Source organism: Rana temporaria, chromosome 4, assembly GCF_905171775.1.
Source record: "Rana temporaria chromosome 4, aRanTem1.1, whole genome shotgun sequence".
Lineage (NCBI taxonomy): Eukaryota > Metazoa > Chordata > Amphibia > Anura > Ranidae > Rana > Rana temporaria.
The window spans coordinates 6,230,927-6,254,523 of NC_053492.1; the positions used below are offsets into that span (position 1 = coordinate 6,230,927).

A 23,597-nucleotide genomic window follows, 5' to 3' on the forward strand; every position below is an offset into this window, starting at 1 on the left:
ACCATCTGCTGCGCCTACTACGCAGACTCACCCCCTTAATCCCGAAAGAGGACATTGCAGTTGTGGTGGGAACAATCATCAATTCCAGACTTGACTACGCAAATGCCCTCTATCTAGGACTCCCCAAATACCAAATTACTCGTCTGCAGGTCGTTCAAAATACGGCCGCTCGATTAGTGACTGGCAAAAAAACATGGGAATCCATCTCACCTTCACTGAGATCCCTTCATTGGTTGCCAGTAAAAGACAGAATCACTTTCAAGGCACTCTGCCTAATACATAAGTGCCCCCCAATATCTATGCGAAAAAATAAAAGCCCATAACCCCAATCGCATTCTGCGATCCACCAATCAAAACCTACTCCAGATACCCAAAGCCAGATACAAGTCCAAAGGAGATCGAAGATTCGCAGTCCAGGGACCTCGGCTGTGGAACGCTCGCCAACCACCATCCGATTGGAGTTGGACCACTTGGCCTTCAGGAGAAGGATTAAAACCCATCTCTTCTGAGGTCAAGGGGTTTCACTCACGGGACGGATACAGCGCCCAGAGGCAATTCAGTTCGCATGTGTTGCGCTATATAAGTTTTTCACTCACTCACTCAGAGCCTGGGAACTTGGATCTGGCAAACACGGCAACAGCATCTGCTATTTCCTCTGTGGTGAGAGGAGCCTCCAAAAGTTCGACTTGGTCATCGTTTAAATGAGGAAACACAAGGTCCTCCAGAAAATAATCCATTGGGCTCACATCTGGCGGGCTCGTGGACGAATACAGCTCAGCAAAAAAGTCCCTTAACATGGAGGACACCCTAAGCGGATCTGTAATTTGTAGGCCATCAGGGCCACATAGAGAAATGACCACCGGAGGTCGGTCTTCACTATGGACCAAGTAGGCCAAAACTTTACCAGCCTTCTCCTCATACTTGAACAGTTTATGCAGAGCAAAAAATTATTTCTGCCTGGCTTTTTCATATTGAAGTTGGGTGACCACTCTAGTTTGAGATTTAAGGGCGTTAGCTTTTGCTGGGGTGGGATCATCCGCGAACCCCTGTTCTGTGCAGGACAGCTCTACCATCGCCCTGTCGAAGGCGCTCGCCGAGTCCACTTTTATCCGATTTATGCGGGTAGTGTTCTTTTCTACAGTGGCTCCATGTGATAGAACTGTTTTCCCTAGTGCCAAGTGGGGGAAAGTCTCTCTGCACTTTGCAATTTGGTAGGTAGGCCTACTGAAAACCTGAGGCTCCAGCCTCTGTTACAACATATTGGTCACAGAAGACCCAGGAAAATTATAAAAAGAAAAAGAAGAGGGGGGGGGGGAACAAAAATGTGTCAGTAAACATACTCACGATGGTGTCAGTCTGCATTCTCGGTTATAGCACTCCGTTCTAGCCAAGTGATCACCTCTTCAGGATCCACAAAAAAGAATGCACGTCCCTCTTGTTCCACCCTAAGGCGTGCGGGGAATAGCATGGCGTACTTGAGTTGTTGGATGCGCAGCCTGCGCTTGGCCTCCATGAACCCCTGTCGATAGTGCTGGACCTCGGAAAGATGGCGACTTTAACGTTTCCAAACAGTATGTTGCCCTTTTCTCTAGCCAGCCTCAGGGCTGCGTCCCGATCTTTAAAAATTGAGGAGCCTGGCTATGAAGGTGCGAGGGGGTTTTGAAGACATGCGGTGGGCTCTCTCCACTGTCAGCAAGGGGGAAAAGGCCTCTTTGCCATAGGTATTGAGAAGCAGCTGCTCAAGGAACGTAGTGGGGTCCTTGCCCTTTGGGCAATGTTGCCATACTCTTGAGTGACTATGGCATAAGGCTAAGTCTCTCAAAGACTTCAACCAATATAAATCTGCCCTCCACACTGCCAAGCAGACTTATTTTATTACTCTCATTAACACCTTCTCATCCAGCCCCCATTAACTCTTCTCTACTTTTAACTCTCTTCTTCGTCCTCCACCCACTGCCCAGGAGATCACCAATCACTTGAAACATAAGATTGATGCAATTTGTGAGGAAATATCTGCTGTACAGATACTTTCTCCACTTAACACCCCATGTCCACGAGTAAAATCATTACTTCTCTCATTCAATCCCACCACTATAGACAAGGTTGCTAAACTTCTTGCTAACGTCCTGCTAACTACCTGTCCCCTGGACCCATGTTCTCTTGCAAATGCCATGGTCACCCTCTGACCCTATTCTACACTCTCTAACTCACACCTTCAATCCCTCCCTCTTTTCTGGCATCTTCCTCAACTCTCTAAAACATGCTCACCCCCATATTTAAAAAGCCCCCACTACACCCCACCATTCTTAACAACCTATGTCCCATATTTCTGCTCCCCTTTTTATCCAAATTCCTTGAAGATCTGGTCTACAACCAACTGAGCGACCACCTCGCCGAGAATAACCTTCTTGATCCCCTTCAGTCTGGATTTCGCCCTCAACACTCCACACCCTCCTAAAATTAACAAGCAATCTACTAACGGCCAAAACCAATGGACGCTATTCTGTACTTCTACTTCTGGAGTTTTCTGCTCCCTTTGATACGGCTGAACACCCCTCCTCCTCAAAAAACTCCATGCCTTTGGTCTCTGTGATTGTACTCTTCACTGGTTCTCTTCCTACTTATCTAACCGAACCTTTAGTGTTACTTACAATTCTACTTCCTCCTCTCCTCTTCCATTCTCTGTTGGGGTTGCCCCAAGGTTCTGTTCTTAGATCTCTCCTATTCTCGATCTACACCTCCTCCTTGAGGCAGCTGATAGTCTTCCATAGCTTTCAATATAATTTTTATGCTGATGACACCCAAATGTATCCCTATACCCCTCAGTTCATTAGTCACCTCGTGTATCACTAATAGACATATCAGCCGTAAGGTCACACAACTTCCTCAAACTCAATCTATCCAAAACCAAGCTGATAATATTTCATCCCCTGTGTGCTCCTTCCCCTGACGTCTCCATCAAAATCACTGGCTCAGCTATCAACCCATCCCTATATTTTTTTATTACAATTTTTTATTATAATTTTAACAAGAGTGTAGAAAAAAAATGAATAAAATATTAAAATGTAGAAATCCAATTGTTCAGGAAAATGATTTGTCTGGAATTTGGAGTAGTTATTGTGATGCATTTGCCTATATGTCTCAGTTTAATTCTCCCTGCTTGCCATGTGTGATTCAGTCCTCGGCTAACAGGTTATTGACGTGCTAATGTCCCCTCACTATTTCTAAAGGTTAATTGATCTATTGTGTTGTGTGAAGGAGATCTGTGTTTAAGTGGCTTGTGTTAATTATTCTGATTGCTCCATTGTGGTAATTATCTCTCTATATGCGGGGTCGAGCTGTCTAGTTAATGTATTCAGTACAACTAGTAATCAGCGTCACTGATCGGCTCCGTCGTGTCTGCCTAATCATCTGTATGGAAGCCCCAGTGTGAGGGGGCGGAGATTTGTCATTGTAACAGTTTTGGAAATTACATATAAGCTCTGTGTTATAACATTAAAGTCTGTCTTGTTCTAGCAGTAAGCCTGGACTCATGTGTGGCTTATTGGGCGATCCCAGGAATATTCCTCCTAGTGGAATATTGGGGTGATGTTCTTATGGAAGAAGGGAATCTTTGACGGGGATATCATACCAATACCGTCACAGTTATTAAAGGGGTTGTAAAGGCACAAGTTTTTTCACCTTAATGCATCCTATGCATTAAGGTGAAAAAACATCCAACAATACCAGCTGACCGTTTTACTTACCTGAGCCCTGGAAAGTGCTGTGCTCGCCCCCGAAATCCTCTCTGCCGCTCAGCCTGGCCGTTGATAGGCTACAGTGGATGGATTGAAAGCAGCGCAGCCATTGGCTTGCGCTGCTGTCAATCACATACAATGACGGAGTGCATCGGGGGCGGGGCCGAGTGATATGGGAGTGTGCCCGCAAGAACTCGTCACCATGCTCGCATGAAGGTGTAGAGTTCTCGAGGGGGGGGGTTGGGGCTTTGGGAAGCCGAGACAGCCGCCGAGGGACCCCAGAAGGAAGAACAGGTTTGGGGCCACTCTGTGCAAAACGAGCTGCACAGTGGAGGTAAGTAGAACATGTTTGTTATTTAAAAAAAATGTATCTTTAGTGATCCTTTAATTTGTGTACAATACAATACACAACTTGTTACATTATTATAACAAAGTATTGTAGAAAAGATCACACCATAGAAAATGGGGGAAAGGAGAAAATAAACCCGGATATGAAGGTGACATTTGTGTACGAGGAACACCTTAACAATTACCACCATTTTATTCTCCAGGGCCTCTGCTTTCAGAAAATATATGTTTGGGGGGTTTTATCTAATCTTCAGGCCCAAAATCTGCATTTTACCATGTGTGCAAAAATAATGGAAAACCAGCTCTGGCAGTGAAAGGGTTAATGTGAGCTAGATGGGATCACTCTGCTGTGGTCACACTCTAATCATTAGAGCTCCCCCTAGCTGCAGCCTGGTAATAACATTGCTAGGGCCCCATACACACGAGAGGATCCATCCGCTGGAATTGATCCGCGGACCGGCTCCATCGGATAGATCCCCTGGTGTGTACAACCCAGCGGATCTGTTTCCGCGGATTTTTATCCCCTGGGATGGATTTCAAGCGGATAAAAATTTGCATTTAAAATCAGACATGCTTTAAAATCTATCCGCTTGAATCCATCCCAACGGATTGATCCGCTGGTCTGTACAGACTCACCAGATCAATCCGTCCGAATGGATCCCCCGCATGCGTCGTAATGATTCGACGCATGCATGGAATTTATTATATGACAGCGTCGCGCACGTCATCATAGCGGCGACGGCGCGACACGTCAACGCGATGGAATTTCGGCGCGGATTTCGATCCTATGGTGAGTACACTCCATCGGATCCAAATCCGCGGATAAATCCTCTCGTGTGTACTAGGCCTAGGAGGTCTATTCATTTATCTGCTCCATACTTCCCATCTTTATATAAACTCTCCTGACATTTAGGGGTAAATATTAGAACATTTGCATAACAATTCGCTCAGTGACAATGCATGTACATTCCTTCTGTGTGAATGGGTAAACATTGAATGTTATTAGGCTGTTTTCTAAAGTGGTTGAATAGTTTTCATTGATTTAAAATAAAAAAGTTGCATTTAGACACTAGATGGTGCTAATTGCTATGCTACTTAGCGCCATCTAAATGGCCAAATTAGGTATTTTTGGTTTTAAATCAATGGTTGTTTTAAGCCTGTGGTTTAATGTCCTTCAAAGTCTACAGTACTCATAAATGTATTATCTCAGTTATTTGTATGCACCCCCCCCCCCCGACATAGTAAAGGGTCTATGCAATAAATATGCTGGGTGAGGGTAACAATCATGTGTCCAGCCATGAGAAATTCTGGTCGTATTTTAAGAAACACAGTGATTTCCGATAATCATCAGTGCCAACTAGTGGCCATAATGAGGTATTAGTTCCAAAATACCTCAATCAGGAAAAATAGTTCCATACCAAATTATGGCCACTAGATGGACCCAATGATCATAGGAAATCACTGCATAAGACCAACATGTGACATGGATCAACGAATGTTTGTCATATTTGTTCATCTATTATTTAACCACCACAATACAGGGCACCTAAATCCCCGTCCTGCCAGGCCGATTTTCAGCTTTCAGCGCGGTCACTTTGAATGACAATTGCTCGGTCATGCTACACTGTAACCATGTGAAATGTTTATCATTTTCTTCAAACAAATCGAGCTTTCTTTTGGTGGTATTTAATCACTCCTAGGTTTTTTTTCTCCCCCCCAAAAAAAGACCAAACATTTTGAAAAAAAAAGTTAGTTTCTGTCAGTAAATTTAGCAAATAAGTAATTTTTGTCCTTCACTGATGGGCGCTGATGAGGCGGCACAAATGGGCACTGATATGTGGCACTGATGAGCACTGATAGGTAGCACTGATATGTGGTACTAATAGGCGGCACTGGGCACAAATGGGCAGCACTGGTGGGCACAGAAAGGTGGCATGAATGGGCAGCACTAATAGCCAGCATTACTTGTGAGCACTGGTTGCTGGCACTTTTGGGCACAGATTGGTGGCATTTATGGGCACTGGTTGGCACCGATTGTTGGCAGTGGTGGGCAATCATTGCTGGCACTGGTGGGCACTTAATTGTAATCAGGGCACTGATGATCATACCTAGCTGTCCCCTGTGAGGAGATGCCACTGATCGTCTCTCATCTCCTCACACTCTGTCAGTGTGAGGCGAGGAGAGCCGATTACCGGCATCTCCATGTTTACCCGCTCTGATTGGTCACAGCTGATCACATGGTTAAAGAGCCACGGCCACAAATCTTTACACAGATCGGGGTCACACCGTGTCCTAGCAACACAGCATGGCCACGATCGCCAAAGGAGCGTGAGAGCCGTTGTTCTGGGCGGCCATCATATGATGTCCACCAGAATGAGAGCCGCACTGCCTAGCCGTCATTTGACGGTGGGTGGGCATCAAGTGGTTAAAGAATAAACCTGTAGGTGAAGTGGTATTGAGCTAATCACTTTATCAAACCACACATAATACCTCACTTCAAAGTGAAAGCAGAAATTATCTACACAAAATCAAACAGTATAAATATTTCCCAATCAATAACCTCTCCCCAGACAAGAAATGTAGAAATATAAAGACAATCAGTGTTCCCTCTCGTGTCGCACTCCACCCCAACCCACACAGGAGCAAAGGAAAGAAGTTCTCACCTAGTTTATCTCCGAGTTCTCCTTCCCTCCTGATGGGGGATGGGAGAAGGATGGACTGAAGACAGAGAGACAAACTTCGGGGTCAGCACTGGTAAGTAGAGCCTCGAAATGAAGGAAATCAACTTCAGAATTTCTGTCTTGTCTGTAAAGTTTACCGATAAATAAATATCAGATCTCACAGCTTCTAGTTCTGTAACCCAATAGATCATTATCAGTAAACGTCACACAGACAAGACAGACATTCTGAAGGTAATTCCCTTCATTTCAAGGATCTACTTACCTCTCCACACCCCAAAATGTACTCCGCCAATAAAGAGCCAACACGGTACAACACTTCATCCATGTCTTTGGTGATCTCTGATCTCCTTATGAAATGTTTCTTACATGATGAAGATCAGCCATGGAGTATATCTGAGGTGTATATCAGGGTGTGCTTCTTCCCCACATGAGAGCTGTGATGTCCAGCAACATTCATATAGAAGACATTTCCCACACTCAAGGCCCTAATACACCTCGAGGGTTGTGTGGGATCCCTGATGTACAGGAAGACAGGACTTTAGTGAGGAACATTTCCCTCACTCAGGACAGGAATACGGCTTCTTCACCGTGTGAGATCTCTGATGTCTGTAAAAACTGGATGTCTGTGAAAAACATTTCCCACACTCTGGACAGGAATACGGATTCTCTTCTGTGTGAGATCTTTTATGCACAATAAGATGGGATTTAGACTGGAAACACTTCCCGCACTCAGGGCAGGAAAGCCTCTTCTCTGTTGGAAGGACGGCACCGTCCCTCACAGTCTGAGGTTCCTCAGGATAAGAGGAATACGATGGTCCGGCACTGTCCCTCACAGTCTGAGGTTCCTCAGGATAAGAGGAATACGATGGTCCGGCACCGTCCCTCACAGTCTGAGGTTCCTCAGGATAAGAGGAATACGATGGTCCGGCACCGTCCCTCACAGTCTGAGGTTCCTCAGGATAAGAGGAATACGATGGTCCGGCACCGTCCCTCACAGTCTGAGGTTCCTCAGGATAAGAGGAATACGATGGTCCATCTACACTGTGTGGTGCTGGATGGACATTTGAGGTAGTCGGGTTTTCTCCTTGACTATACTGTGTGATGTCCTCATCTTCTACTTTACAGTCTGGAGACAAAGTGAGACAATCCTCTGAGGTTTTCCTTGTCTCCCGTCCATCTACTAAAATAGAAATAAAAATATTATTACTAGACATGAGCAGATTGGTTCCAATAAACCAGGACTCCGCCCACATCAGGCAGCTTTGTCTCTGAGGATCTTACAATTCCCCCCTCAAAGTAACTAGTAAATGGGTCCTCTGATCTCCTACCAGATCATTTCTTTATTCATGGACCTTAGTCAGAGAGCGAGGAAACAACGAGAACTGTCTTTTTTTTTTCAAATATCTATTTTATTTTCAATAAAAAAAGGCAGTTCCATGTCAAACCAACAAAACAACGAGAACTGTCTTTTATAGGAGTGACAGTGATGAGGGGATTATAGGATGAGTGTCCCCACCCCCTCTATCACCCATTGCCATCTTCCCAACACAAGAAGTCCTACACTTCCTTATTTAGTCCATGATTTAGTCATGAATAACAGCGGGGCTGATCCCCACCAGAGGTCAGAGAGTAAGGCCCCATACACACCATAGAATCTATCCGCAGATAAATCCCATCAAATGGGTTTCTGCGGATAGATCCTATGGTGTGTACACTCCGTCGGATATTTATCCGCAGATAAATCTCCCCTGGGATGGATTTCCAGCAGATGGATATTTGCTGACATGCTCAACAAATCCATCTGCTGGAATCCATTCCAACGGATGGATCCGCTCGTCTGTACAGACTTACCGGATCCATCCGCCCAAAGGGATTCCCCGCACGCGTCGTAATGATTTGACGCATGCGTGGAATTCCTTATATGACAGCGTCGCGCCCGTCGCCGCGTCATAATAGCGGCGACGGCGCGACACGTCATCGGCAGAGGATTTCAGCGCGGATTTCAATGCGATGGTGTGTACACGCCATCGCATAGAAATCTTCTGAAATCCTCGAGAGGATTTATCCGCGGATACGGTCCGCTGGACCGTATCTGTGGATAAATCCTCTCGTGTGTATGGGGCCTGAGGATGGGGGGAGAACAACCAAGATGAAGACTGGACTGATCCTGAAGACCACCATCATTGGGTTATTGACTCCTCCCTCATTATCACTTTCTGTTTAAGGTTCCAAAGTTTGAGGATGTTATCACATTATTATCACCATGTAAAAGTCTGTGCTCCAATCAAATCATCAGATATAAAATATCCAGCTGGCAGGAAATGGGTGTAAGAAAAGAGAATACATATTATGTGTATATATAGCAGTGGGTAGAGGGGAGAGAGGAGAAGTCAGGACTATGTAATGTACAACATATTGTATAAGATACAACAGATAGGACTATATAGTATCAGAATGGTGTAATGTACAACATAGAGTATACAGTGCAGGGGTCAGGAGTTTATAATGTACAATATAAATTATATAGCGTAATACTGTGTACACACGGTCGGAATTTCCGACACAAAAAGTTTGATGTAAGCTTTTGCTCAGAAATTCCGAGCAAAGGCTGGAGCTGGTTCTCAAATTATCCGACGGGAAAAGTTTTTGTTGGAAATTCTGATCGTCTGTATGAAATTTTGACTGAAGCATTGAACTTTTTTTCGGCTCGTCGTAGTGTTGTACGTCAACGCGTTCTTGAAGGTCGGAATTTGGTGTGACCGTGTGTATGCAAGACAAGTTTGAGCCCAATTTCCATCTGAAAAAAATCCACGGTTTTCATGTCGGAAGTTCCAATCGTGTGTACGCGGCATAAGGGTCAGGACTCATAATATTGGTATTCAGTGGAAAATGTATGTTTTACATGAGACAAGTTGCAGAGATCCCACACCGCTGCCTCCCATCTCCTGAGACTGCACTCAGTGACTTGGGTCTGAGACTATACAGACATATCCCTCCACCCGACACAGCCAGCAGACAGCAGAACAAGTAATCCTTGGAGAATTGTTCTGTCAGAGATCTTGCTAGACCCGGACATGGGGAAGAAGACCCAAAACACATACTCCAGGTGCCTAGGTCAAATAACGTCTATGGTGAAAATGAAAATTTTTCTGTCAGCTGAACCCCAGAATCTCCATAAATCCAGTCTAGATACATAAATTGTGTCTGCAGCACAGAGAAGGAAGATTATCCGAGAGAAATACAGGAATACAGGACGGGGAACACAGCTCAGGAAAGTGACCAGGGGATTACAGGCTGATATCACCCAGTCCCCGCCCTACTCTGGACCAATCAGTGAGCAGTATGGGTGAAGGAATGTATTTAGTGTTAATGACCCACCTGTGCTGATCTCTGTAGGAGTGTCCTCCTCTATAAATGTCCCCGTTATTCCATCCTCCTCCATAGACTGCTGATCATCCCTCACATACGTCTCTTCTTCTTCTGATTTCACCTCAAATTCTATATCGATTGGATCTCCACTCTAAATCAAGAAAATAAGAGACAATATCATCTGTAAAAGATTTATAAAAGATTATATAAGACTTTTGATATATTTAATATTGCGACATCGCACTAACAATCCACACATTGGGGGTTATTTTCGAAAGGCTAATCCACCTAAAATGAAAGTGCACTTGGAAGTGCAGTCACTGTAAATCCGCGGTGGACATGCAAGGAAAATAAAAACCAGCATTTTAGCTTGCACATGACTGGATAATAAAATCAGCAGAGATTCCCCTCATTTCAGATCTACCCCAGATTTACAGCGACTGCACTTCCAAGTGCACTTTGCACTTGTAGTGCAAAGTGGATTTGCCTTTTGGAAATAACCCTATTGTCTCCATGAGTCTGTGTTTTATAAGCTCAATCCCACTAACCTTGTAACAGTGGGGGATGGTGTGACCTTCCTGTGTGGAATCCCGGGAATACAGATGACGGGGACATCTCTCTGGGGGGTTCCTGGTATTAGGTGGCTCCATCATATCCTTGTGTCCTTCTGAAAACTCCTCCATCACTCCATACTCCTCATCCTCCTCTTTATACTCTTCTTTAACAACAATATTATAATCCCCGAGATTTCCACTCTGAATATAGAATAAAACATTCATTGTAACAAACATGCTGTGTATAAATCATAACCACCAATAATTGTCACTCATCTACCTGATGATGGTGGGGGATGGTGTGACCTTCCTGTGTGGAATCCCGGGAATACAGAGGACGGGGACATCTCTCTGGTGGGTTTCTGGTTTCTTGTTCAGAAAGCGAATACAAATGATCCAAAATCACTAAATGTTGGTTTGCTATTTTAACATAACTTTCCTCAGACTCTGCTGAGGGGAAGTCAAAGTGTTCAGTTTGTGTACCAACCTCGGCATGTTGGACACTTTTAGGTTTTGTGGATTGGTGACATTGGCAGTTGCACATTATATTGCTGATTGAATCTGATTGTGACATTACCGCTCTCATGAATTCAGTTCTTGCTCTTTTGGCCAGCCTTCTTTCCCAGTTCTCTTCTGAAGATTTGTTTGTTGTAGTTTGTGGAAATAGCGTTGGTATCGCATCCGGTTTCAGTTTTCTTTTTGTACCTTGCATAACAAAGCACTCATTATTGAAGTGCGCCGAACACATTCGGAATCTATCTCCACGTTGATCTTCAAGTACAAGTTTTGTGAACTTATCAATCATTTTTGGGACCATTCCTGATTTTTCTAACCAAACTTTAATTAGAGTGTAATCTTTAGGAAACCTGAAAAAGGAAATCTCAGTACTTTTTTTACCGCTGTGTTGGGCACAATTTTGTGCAATGCATTTCGGCATTTTTCTGTAAAAAAAAAAACATATATTATTAATCTAAGATAAAATATCTTCTCTTTGTATGACATCATTTTATGAACAAAAAATATTTAAAATTATTAGATCATTATATGTATATATATATATATATATATATAGATTTTTATATATAGATTTTTTTTTATTAATAAAGGAATTTTTTCTACGGTGTCTGTGTGTTTTTTTTTTAACTATTTACACTTCCTTCGTGAAATGGTAGAGGTACAGTGTACCCCATTACCAATTCACATGGGGGGGGGGCAGGATCTGGGGGTCCCCTTTGTTAAAGAGGTCTTCCAGATTCTGATAAGCCCCCCGCCCGCAGACCCCCACAACCACCGGGCAAGGGTTGTGGGGATGAGGCCCTTGTCCCCATCAACATGGGGACATCCTCCCCATGTTGAGGGCATGTGGCTTGGTGCGGTTCAGGAGAGGGGGGGGGCCGCACTCTGTCCCCCCCTCTTTTCTGCGGCCGGCCAGGTTAACATGCTCGGATAAGGGGTCTGGTGTGGATTTTTGGGGGAACTCCACGCCATTTTTTTTTTAAATTTGAGGTGGAGTTCCCCTTAAAATACACACCAGACCTGAAGGGTCTGGTATGGATATTTGGGGGGAACCCCACGTCATTTTTTTTTAAATTGACGGCGGGGTTCCCCTTAATATCCATATCAGACCTGAAGGGCCTGTTAATTGAATTTGGGGGCACCCCCACGCTTTTTATTTTTATTTGTTATAAATTAATCATCTCTGAATTGCCAGAGCCGACAATTCATTAGAGCCGCAAAGCCGGTTTTAAATGCTTTTTTTTCTTTCAGAAATTACACTTTGTGCAGGGACAGTTCTATGTACGGGAAACATGCGCTTTTTCACATGCTGACTTTACACCCCCCCCCCAGGTACGAAATTTAAAGTAATATTACACTTTTATTGTTTTACTTTTAGCATTATTAAATTCACTGCTCCTGAAAAAACGGCCGTTTTTAAAACTTTGTTTTGCATTGATACATGTTTCCTGGGACAGGACCCAGGTCCCCAAACACTATTTAGGACAATAAATTGCATATTAGCCTTTAAAATTAACACTTTAGATTTCTCCCATAGACTTTAACAGGGTGTTCCGCGGCTTTTCGAATTTGCCGCGAACACCCCTAATTGTTCGTTGTTCGCCGAACAGACAATGTTCGACTCGAACTCGAAGCTCATCCCTATTCCTGGGACGCATGGCCTGCCAGAAGAGCTCTGTATGTATGCGTGTGTGTTCCACAGAGCTCTGGCCTACATTTTGCTGAACAAACCAGCGACTCTTGGAGGAGGTAACTGAGAACTCCCGGTCGTCCGTGAAACGGTACAGCGTGACAGTGTGTTCGCAGCAAACAGACTGAGATCCTGTGGAGCAGAGGCATCCATATGCCTGGACATCGTGTGGTGAGAGGGCTGATGCCCAGAACCTTGTACTGCTTTTCACACAGCTAGACTGAGTGCATAGTGTTGCTGGGACCGGTAGTTCCACGGAACAATTCAGTTAAATAGAGTCACATGTGCATAGGCCTCAAGCCTGAATTGATTGTTTGGTGACTGCCGCTGGAGGTGCGCTTTTAGGAAGGAGTGCACAGATACTTTTCACAATCTAAACTACAGTTCTATGTTGTTCTACATTGCTTATTGATCAGAGAGCCTTTTGGATTACAATCTTTGTTTCACAATAGCTAGCAGAAGAAAGAAGACCAGAGACTATACTGTATTCTTATCACAAGGCCTTGCAGTGCTGTTACCACTTACTAGAGACTGTAAGGGGGGGGGGGATATTGAGTTAATTATACTGTGATACAACATTCTTGCCAAATACTGTGTGCCGCATAGTGGGATTTCATAGTGCCTACATGGTGTGCTGGAAGTGGGAAGGTGCTCAGTGCTGAGGTTGGTGCCTGAACATTAGTCCCACTTGGAGACACTCCTGCTGGAGCAATACAGGAGGCTCTCGGGCAATTGCCACTTATAGCCTCTTGTCTCATTGTTGTCTACCAATTGTGATTCCATGTTAACGTTAAAACCTGTTCTAGTAAAGTTACCTTTTGCTTTAACATAATCTGTTGTGAGGCTTGTTAATTCTCCAAGCAGGTGTAACAGTGTATGCCTGGGTGACACCCAGTGGCGGCCCGTCCATAGGGGGCGCCCAGGCGCCGCCCCCCCTCCCCCAGTCAGAAAAAACATTATTATTTAAACCTGTGCCTTTAAGAAAAAAAAAATCCAAAAAAGGTCCTTATGTGCACTGTGTCCGCGCGCCGGGCACAGTGCACAAGGAGTAGCGCCACGTCTGTGCAATCACGGGATTGCAGACGTGTCGCTACATTGGCAAAAATATGCCTTTGTGGCACTGCCCATCACGCCACATGCTTCCGGCGCGATGGACAGTAGTATTGTCATGGCCGAGCGGGTGCATGCACTTTCCATGTGCACCCGTCCGTCTCTGTGCTAGTTCCGACGTCACTGGACAAACAGGAAGTGACGTCGGCACTATTGAGCTCAGTGTGCCCGGCCGTGGAACAGGTAAGCTGAGCAATGCCTGCCATGTCTTCCCCTCACCCCAGTTTGTACTACTATTCTGTGCTTCGGCGGCAGCAGCAACAGCATCGGCACACCTCCCCACCCGCTTATTGAAACTTCAAAATGCCGTCAGGAAGCACCATCCCTCCCGCTGATTGAAAAAGTTTTTTAAATGTCTGCCGTCAGGAAGCACCCCCTACCCCCGTTATTGTTTTTTTTAAATGCACATTCACTGCCTGATCCCCACCCATCCACCTCAGAGCCTTTTATTGTATTTAGACTGCTGGGACTTGTAGTTCTTCATCTTCTCCTGGGGCTCAAGGAGAAGATGGAGATTGGAGAACTACAAGTCCCAGCAGGTTATACATACAATAAGGCTCTGAGGTGGATGGGTGTGGATTGCATGCACCTGAGCCCAGGAGAAGATGGGGAACTACAAGTCCCAGCAGGTTATAATATAAGGCTCCTAGGTGGATGGGTGTCTTATATTATAACCTGCTGGGACTTGTAGTTCCCCATCTTCTCCTGGGCTCAGGTGCATGCCATCCACACCCATTCACCTCAGAGCCTTATTGTATGTAAAACCTGCTGGGACTTGTAGTTCATCTTCTCCTGGGGCTCAGGTGCATGCAATCCACCATCTATGGACTACAAGTCCCAGCAGTGAGAGAAAAACTGGACAAAGATGGTGGATTGCATGCACCTGAGCCCCAGGAGACGATGTAGAACTACAAGTCCCAGCAGGTTATAATATAAAGCTCCGAGGTGGATGGATGACTGGACAGTGACACAGTGGGGACAATTGGCACTGCGGCATGAATGGGCACAGTGGCGACAATTAAAGGGCACAGTGGTGACAATTGGCACAGTGGCTGTGTTTGATGGCATGGCACAGTGGCTGCGTTTGATGGCATGGCACAGTGGTGACAATTGATGGCACAGTGGCTGCATTTGATGGCATGGTACAGTGGTGACAATTGATGGCACAGTGGCTGCGTTTGATGGCATGACACAGTGGTGCCATATGATGGCACAGTGACTGCGTTTGATGGCATGGCACAGTGGTGACAATTGATGGCACAGTGACCACAATTGATGGCCTGGCACAGTGGCTGCATTTGATGGCATGGCACAGTGGCTGCATTTGATGGCATGGCACAGTGGTGACAATTGATGGCACAGTGACCACAATTGATGGCATGGCACAGTGGCTGCATTTGATGGCATGGCACAGTGGCTGCGTTTGATGGCATGGCACAGTGGCTGCATTTGATGGCATGGTACAGTGGTGACAATTGATGGCACAGTGGCTGCGTTTGATGGCATGGTACAGTGGTGACAATTGATGGCACAGTGGCTGCGTTTGATGGAAAGGCACAGTGACTGCGTTTGATGGCATGACACAGAGGTGACAATTGAAGGAACAGTGGCTGCATTTGATGGGCACAGTGAGGCTGCGATTTTTTTTTCTTTGTTTGCGCCCCCCCAAAAATTTTGAGCACCAGCCGACACCACAGGTAAATTGAATATAATCTGTGTCTATTTACCTGTCATTTATTATTGAGCTTCATATCAGCACTGCACCACAGCTGTGTCAAGGGCAGTGAGACCAAATTGTTGGGGGGGTGTTAAAGCAGAGTACAGGCCCAATCAATTACCAGCGGCTCCTTCTGGGGTAGCGCTACATAGAAAATAAGATCTTATTACCTCCTCTGCTGCCACTTCCAGCAATGTCGTCTCTCTACTTCCTCCCGACTCACCTCTCACCCGCAACTTCCTGTGTGTAGCTGACATCACTTCCTGTCTGTATTCCATAGAGACGTCCTGTCTGGGTAGAGGTGAGATCACCACCTTGTGGCTCTCAGAGGAACTGCAGCCCAGAGAAACGTCTCGTAGTGTGAACACGGCCTTGTGCTGTGTGTGTATGTACTGTATATCCTTATAGATGGGTCATCTCCACTCCCAAGGGGGATAGAAATATATTACTGCTTGGGGTATTCCTAGATGGGGAACCCATCTCATCACCAAAATGCAGTCCTCCTGGTCAGGGGTCTCCTTTAACTGGAGGGAGGTTCCTGTATTCTCAGATGGGGAACCCATTTCATCACCAACATGCAGTCCTCCTGGTCAGGGGTCTCCTTTAGCTAGAGGGAGAGAGGTTTCTGTATTCACCGATGGGTGATTCCCTGTATATGTCTGTATTCCTGGATGGGTGGAAGGGTTCCCCTTCTAATCACCCCCATGCACTCTTCCTGTTATAGGGTCTCCTTCTCATTTCCAGGGGTCAGTACACCTGGAAGTGTGTGTGTGTGTGTGTGTGGGGGGGGGGGGGGTCCCTGACTGCTTTGACACTATTTTAGTGCATGCCATAACCACCCTATATATTTCAGCTTGGCACTACATGCACTTATATTAGCCCCGCCTACTACTCCCCCTGGGGGGTGCATTTTGACATATTTTTCTGTGGGCACCGGCTGACTTTGTCCCAGCACTGGCTGCAAGGAAGCTAAAAGTAAATTCCCCACCATTGCTATGACCCCCACCCCTGTACAGCTCCTCCCATCCTTACACATTCTCCAAACACTGCTGGCTTTTTTTCCCCTCCACCTGGCTGCAGCTAATGCTGGGGCAGGAGATCAGAGCTGTGTTCAGATGGAGAGCGGGGGGATGGTAGACATGTCAGTCCCTTCCTAAATGAATACAATAAGCAATCACTCCTGTGTTCATTCATCACTGAAGCATTATACTGAGCTACAGACTGACCTATGGGGGATGTACTGAGATACAGACTGATTTGGAGGGATTGTACTGCAGGACAAACTGACTTGGGGGAGGGATATACTGGGGTACAGACTGACTTGGGGGATATACTGGGGTACAGATTGACCTGGGGGATTATACTGGGGTACAGATTGACCTGGGGGGGATTATACTGGAGGACAGACTGACCTGGGGGATTATACTAGGGTACAGATTGACCTGGGGGGGATTATACTGGAGGACAGACTGATCTGGGGGGGATTATACTGGAGGACAGATTGACCTGGGGGGATTATACTGGGGTAAAGATTGACCTGGGGGATATACTGGAGTACAGACTGACCTGGGGGATTATACTGGGGTACAGATTGACCTGGGGGGGATTATACTGGAGGACAGACTGATCTGGGGGATTATACTGGAGGACAGATTGACCTGGGGGGATTATACTGGGGTACAGATTGACCTGGGGGATATACTGGAGTACAGACTGACCTGGGGGATATACTGGGGTACAGACTGACCTGGGGGATATACTGGGGTACAGACTGACCTGGGGGATATACTGGAGTACAGACTGACCTGGGGGATATACTGGGGTACAGACTGACCTGGGGGATATACTGGGGTACAGACTGACCTGGGGGATATACTGGAGTACAGACTGACCTGGGGGATATACTGGGGTACAGATTGACCTGGGGGGAATATACTGGAGGACAGACTGACCTGGGGGATTATACTGCAGGACAGACTGACCTTTGGGATATATTGGGAATACAGACTGACCTGGGGGATTATACTGGAGGACAGACTGACCTGGGGAATTACACTGGATGACAGATTGACCTGGGGGGATATACTGGGGTACAGACTGACCTGGGGGATTATACTGGGGTACAGATTGACCTGGGGGATATACTGGGGTACAGACTGACCTGGAGATATACTGGGGTACAGATTGACCTGGGGGATTATACTGGGGGACTGACTGACCTTGGGGATACACTGTGGGACAGATTGACCTGGGGGACAGATTGACCTGTGGGGGGATTATACTGGGGCAGATGGACCTGGGGATATACTGGGGGACAGATTGACCTGGGGGGGGGGGGATTATACTGGGGGACAGATTGACCTGGGTGATTATACTGGGGGCAGACTGACCTGTGGAATATACTGGGAAACAGACTGGCCTGGGGGGTGTACTGGGGGGGGGATTATACTGGGGGCAGACTGACCTGGAGAATATACTGGGAAACAGACTGGCCTGGGGGGTGTACTGGGGGGGGGGATTATACTGGGGGACAGACTGACCTGGGGGATATACTGGGAAACAGACTGGCCTGGGGGGTGTACTGGGGGGGGGGATTATACTGGGGGACAGACTGACCTGGGGGATATACTGGGAAACAGACTGGCTTGGGGGTGTACTGGGGAAATTATACTGGGGGACAGACTGACCTGGGGGATAATACTGGGAAACAGACTGACCTGGGGGATGTACAGTGGGACAGACTGACCTTTCAGCCACATCCACTGTTCATCACAGTGCCGCATTACTACTTTTCTTAAGGGCACCCAAAATGGTGTCCTAGGTCTTTTACAATTCTATAATGTATACTGCAAAAAAAAATTGTAGTGTGCCGCTAAAGTGTTTGGGTTTGGCTTGATGAAAAGGTGGCAACCCTAGTGAGGAATCAGGTAACTATCACCACTGACCACCAATGCTGGGCTGGGGTTACACTTTATTCTCACTGACACCAACAATGGGGCTTATTTGATATCACTGACACCAACAATGGGGCTTATGTTATCTCACTGACACCAACAATGGGGCTTATTTTATCTCACTGACACCAACAATGGGGCTTATTTTATCTCACTGACACCAACAATGGGGCTTATTTTATCTCACTGACACCAACAGCTAAATAATAAAAAAACTCCATTACATGCCAGTGATTGGCCATAAAAACGATCCACGTTTTACGGTCATTTCTTCCTATTTTTCGGGTCTGTTGAACGGCGTGATTGATGGTGGATTACATCGCGGGACACTTTTTTTAATTTGATATTTTTTAACTAGTTACTGACCGCCCGCCGCAGTTGTACTGCATCAAGTTGGCTCCCCTGCGTGAATTGCCGTCATTGTAAGTTGGGCGCATACACGCCCATTCACGCGTGGAGGAGCCAACCAGCGGGTCTGGCTTGATCAGGAACAGTGATCTCTCTTCTCCTCCAGTCAGCCCATCCCCCATACAGTTAGCAACACTTCCCAGGGAACACACTTAACCCCTTTGATCGCCCCCTAGTGTTAATTCTTTCCCTGCTAGTGACATTTATACAGTAATCAGTGGCTAGTTTTAGCATTGATAGCTGTATAAATGTCAATGATACCAAAAAAGTGTCCGATCTGTCCGCCGCAAAGTCGCAGTCCCGCTAAACATCGCAGATCACTGCCATTACTAGTAAAACAAAAAATGTCATAAATCTATTCCCTATTTTGTAGACGCTATGGGCCAGATCCTCAAAAGGGATACGCCGTCGTATCCCTGTTTCTATCTTTGGAACTGATCCACAGAATCAGTTTCCCAAAGATAGGCAGAAGATCCGGCATGTGTAAGGGACTTACACTGCTGGATCTTAGGATGCAGTACCGCATACGCCGCTGGGGGCATTTCAAGTCGAAATGCCGCTTTGCGTATGCAAATGAGCACTTACGGAGATCCACAAAGCGGTTTAGCTTCGTGAAATCTCCGTAAATACTTACGTTGCAATCGTAAAATTAGGGCTGCTTTTACAAAGTGTAAACCGTTTACACCTTGTAAAAGTAGACCCTTCTTTGCAGCGACGCTGATTTATTTATTTTTTTTAATTTTTTTTTTCACGCCGTATCTCTTTTTTCCCCGACGCAACTTTTTTTACCCGTCGCGATTCACAAAACATGGCGTAACGTAATTTCGCGCTATGCCCGTCGGGAAAATGACGTCACGAGCATGCGCAGTACGTCCGGCGCGGGAGCGCGCCTAATTTAAATGGGACTCGCCCCATTTGAATTGGGAACGCCTTGCGCCGGCCGGATTTAAGTTACACAGCCGAAAATTTCTAGGTAAGTGCTTTGTGGATCGGGCACTTAGGTAGAAATTTTGCGGCAGTGTAACTTAAATCAGAATAGTTAAGTTACGGCGCCTCTTTGTGGATCTGGCCCTATTACTTTTGCACAAACCAATCAATATATGCTTATTGCAATTACTTTTACCAAACATATGTAGCAGAATACATATCGGCCTAAACTGAGGGAAAAATTTGCTTTTTTTTTTTAAATAATTGGGATAAAGTACAAAATATTGTGTTCTTTCTAAATTGTCACTCTTTTTTTGTTTATAGTGCAAAAAATAAAAAAATGGCAGAGATGATAAAATACCACCAAAAGAAATTTCTATTTGTGGGGAAAAAAATACATAAATGTTGTTTGGGTACAATGTTGCACAACCGCGCAATTGTCAGTTAAAGCGACAGTGCCGAATCGCAAAAAAATGGCCTGGTCATTGAGCAGCAAAATCTTCTGGGGCTGAAGTGGTTAAAATTACTCCACCTTTAAAAACTTTTTCGCATTGATACATTCCCCTCAAGGGCAGTACCCGGGTCCACATACACTTTTTATGGCAATAACTCACATATAAGCTTTTAAAATTATTTTTCATGTTCGTGTCCCATAGACTTTAATATTGTTTGCTTGTTCGCTAGAACATTTTGCCTGTTTGAGGTGTTCTGGTGCAAACCGGGGTATGTTCGGCCCATCCCTAAGGCCATAATATAACACAGTGATTTCCTATGATCACCAACTCCATCTAGTCACCACAATGGGTATTCTTCCTAAGATAACTCTATTAGTAAAAATAGCACAATACTGCATTATATCCAGTACATGGAGCCAAAGAAATCAGAGCATGAAATAAAATACATCTGTAACGGAACCCCGAATGGGACAGGGGTTAACGCCGTTTAAGATATTCCATTCCCGAACCCAAGACAGCTATTGACACACAGTCAGGCAAACGAACCCCAATAACGAGACACACAGCTCTGTTTGAGCTTCAAGATGAATAGACCCTTTATTGAGAAAATCAGGCTCTTATATACAGTTAGTAACCAAAATTAACAATGACCCAACTCCACCCACAACATTACACAAGGAGCCCCAATACACATCTTTCTCTTCCGTTCATGGCAGCATTGACCTTAGGGTTATATACCTTTCTTTCTAGGAGAGACTAGGCAGAAAAAAACAGCACTTTAAGTGTTAAAAACACTTCTCTTAGTACAGCACCTCCCAGGGGGCGTGTCCCCCGGGTACATCCCACTCTCTGGAAGCATCTAGCCTCAGTTTAAATCTGCCTAGCGTCAGGAGAGCTTGGCCTTTCTGGAGCCCATGCGCTCTGGAGATTTTTTCGCCTTTATTTGTTTTTTTTGTTTCTGCATTTTTGGATCCTGGGATCTCTATCAACTGCCGACTGGGTGACAGGCTGGATCTTGATCCTTGTAGTCCCCCCATGTTCGGCCATCGAGCGTGTGCCAGTCTTTAGCTAGGCCGTCCATGACATGCCCCCGTTGCTCCAGGGGCGGCCGGTGAACTACATGTTACAGGGCACACATATGACCGGTCTCTATGGCTGTGTCACAGTGTGCCGGGCCGACAGCCATGCCACAAGCGGACGTTGGTTCTGTCTGGAATGCATCCGGCCGGTGGTCGCAGGACGGGTAAGTAGTATACCCTTGCCACGGCTGGGTGTTTTCGGGTGGTGCATTCCTGGGGAGGTCGACTGAGGGTCCACCCTGCTTTTCTCTCCCTTCTTCCCCGTTTCTGGGTGGCGGCTGTGAGGTGGGGGGCCCACCTGGGGGGGGGCTCTGTTGCTGTGGGGTACTGTATTTTTTGCTGTACTGGTGTTGTATTTTTTTATTGTAAGGTGCTGTGTCCGTGTCTGCTTGTGTTTCACTGTGTGTATACACGTGTACGGTCGCCATTTTGCCGGAGCCGCTGCTCTATATGTCGGCGGCCATTTTCTTGTAGCCCGCATGCTGTTTTTCTGCATGTCGGCGGCCATTTTAGAAATGTTTGGGCCTCTAGTGTCTGGAATAACGGCGCCAACAGCGCAGTTTTTTCTTCCTGAGGAAACGACACCGCACAGGCAGCACTCTCAGCTCTGCACAGCGATACAGCCTGGTTCTGGGTGGTGAGTCCCCGGGGGTCCCCTGCTCTTTGTCTCAGCCGGGTGGGTGACCGGTGGGTCCCGTTTTTGGGTCTGCAGTACTAAGGTGGCATTTTTTAGGTGGACAGCATGGAGTTTGAACCACCAGGGCCCTCATGTGAGGCTTCTTCCCCAACCATGCCAGAGTTAACATTTAGTGCCCCTGCTCCTGTGGCCTCGCTGGATGCTGTGACGGTAGTCCTGGAGGCATTTTTTGCCAGGATTGAAGCGGCAAGTGGCCAGAAGGGCGTTAAAAAGCGCCCCCTCCCTGAGCCTGCTTCTGGGGATGTCCCTGATGCAGATTTAGGTGCTGCTTCTGCATTTGACCATGGTTCTGTCATGTCAGATGATGCAGACTTAACCCACGCGGACAGTGAGGATGATTCTGCTTCAGGGTCAAAGCAGGATAAGGAATTTGTTGGAGCTCTTATCACTGCGGTGCGGGATACTCTAAAACTTGAGGATTTGGCGGAGGCATCAGACATGCCGGTCCCTTTTGGGTTCCGCAAGCCACCCCGAACCGCAAAAGTGTTTCCTTGTGTTCCGTATCTGGAAGACTTGTTATACAAGGAATGGGATCGGCCGCAGAAAGCTTTTGCTGTTCCAAAATACTTTGCGGTCCGTTATCCGTTTGGGGAGGATTTCCAAAAAAAGTGGGTATCTCCTCAGTCAGTAGACCCCCCTGTGTCCAGGCTGAACAAGGCTACCACGTTGCCTGTGGAAGGGGCTCCCGTATTTAAGGACCCTGCAGATAGGAGAGCTGAGGCTGTGGCCTGCTTCTTATTCACAGTGGTGGGGTCGGCGGTGATACCGGTTTTGGCTGGGGCTCTGGTGTCGCAGACACTTACCGAACGGGCTAAGTCCCTGGTGCAGGAGCTGGAGGCGCAGAATGCTTCCCAGACCTGCGTTGACCTAGCTACCCAGTTGGTGCAAGGTCTAAAGTTTGTCTGTGAGTCAGCCCTGGATACGCTTCCCTTGCTCTCCAGGGCCACCGTCTTGTGTGGCTAAAGTGTTGGTCTGCGGACCAGTCCTCTAAGAAGTCCCTGGTGGACTTACCCTTTAAGGGTGAACGGCTTTTTGGGACGTCCCTGGATGACATCATAAAGGATGCCACAGGCGGTAAGAGCACTCTGCTCCCGCAAACTGGGAAGGGTAAGGAGCCTCGCCGTAGGCAAGGGCCCTCATTTACTACCCCCAAGCGTTTTTCTCGCCCGCCAAGTGCGGCAGGAAAATATTTCCAGGGTGCTAAGGCGTCCACTGAAGGACAAAAGCGCACCTGGTACCGCAAGCCCAACAAGCCTGCGGACAAGCCTGCCTCCGCATGAAGGTCTGCCCCCGCCCGCATCTCGGGTGGGGGGCCGGCTTCGCGAATTCGCGGCTCGGTGGAGGTCTCTTCTTTC

The 23,597-nt window shown here is 46.5% G+C and overlaps 1 protein-coding gene across 1 annotated transcript in view; it reads right to left on the reverse strand.

Annotated features, from left to right (window-relative positions):
- Positions 1–596: 596 nt before the first annotated feature.
- LOC120935240 (zinc finger protein OZF-like) overlaps positions 597–23,597 on the reverse strand; it is a 29,802-nt gene continuing 6,801 nt past the window's right edge. Inside the window, exon 3 of the mRNA XM_040347406.1 lies at positions 597–920. Within this exon, the coding sequence (XP_040203340.1) occupies positions 597–920 (324 nt within the window). The remainder of the gene's footprint in view (positions 921–23,597) is intronic.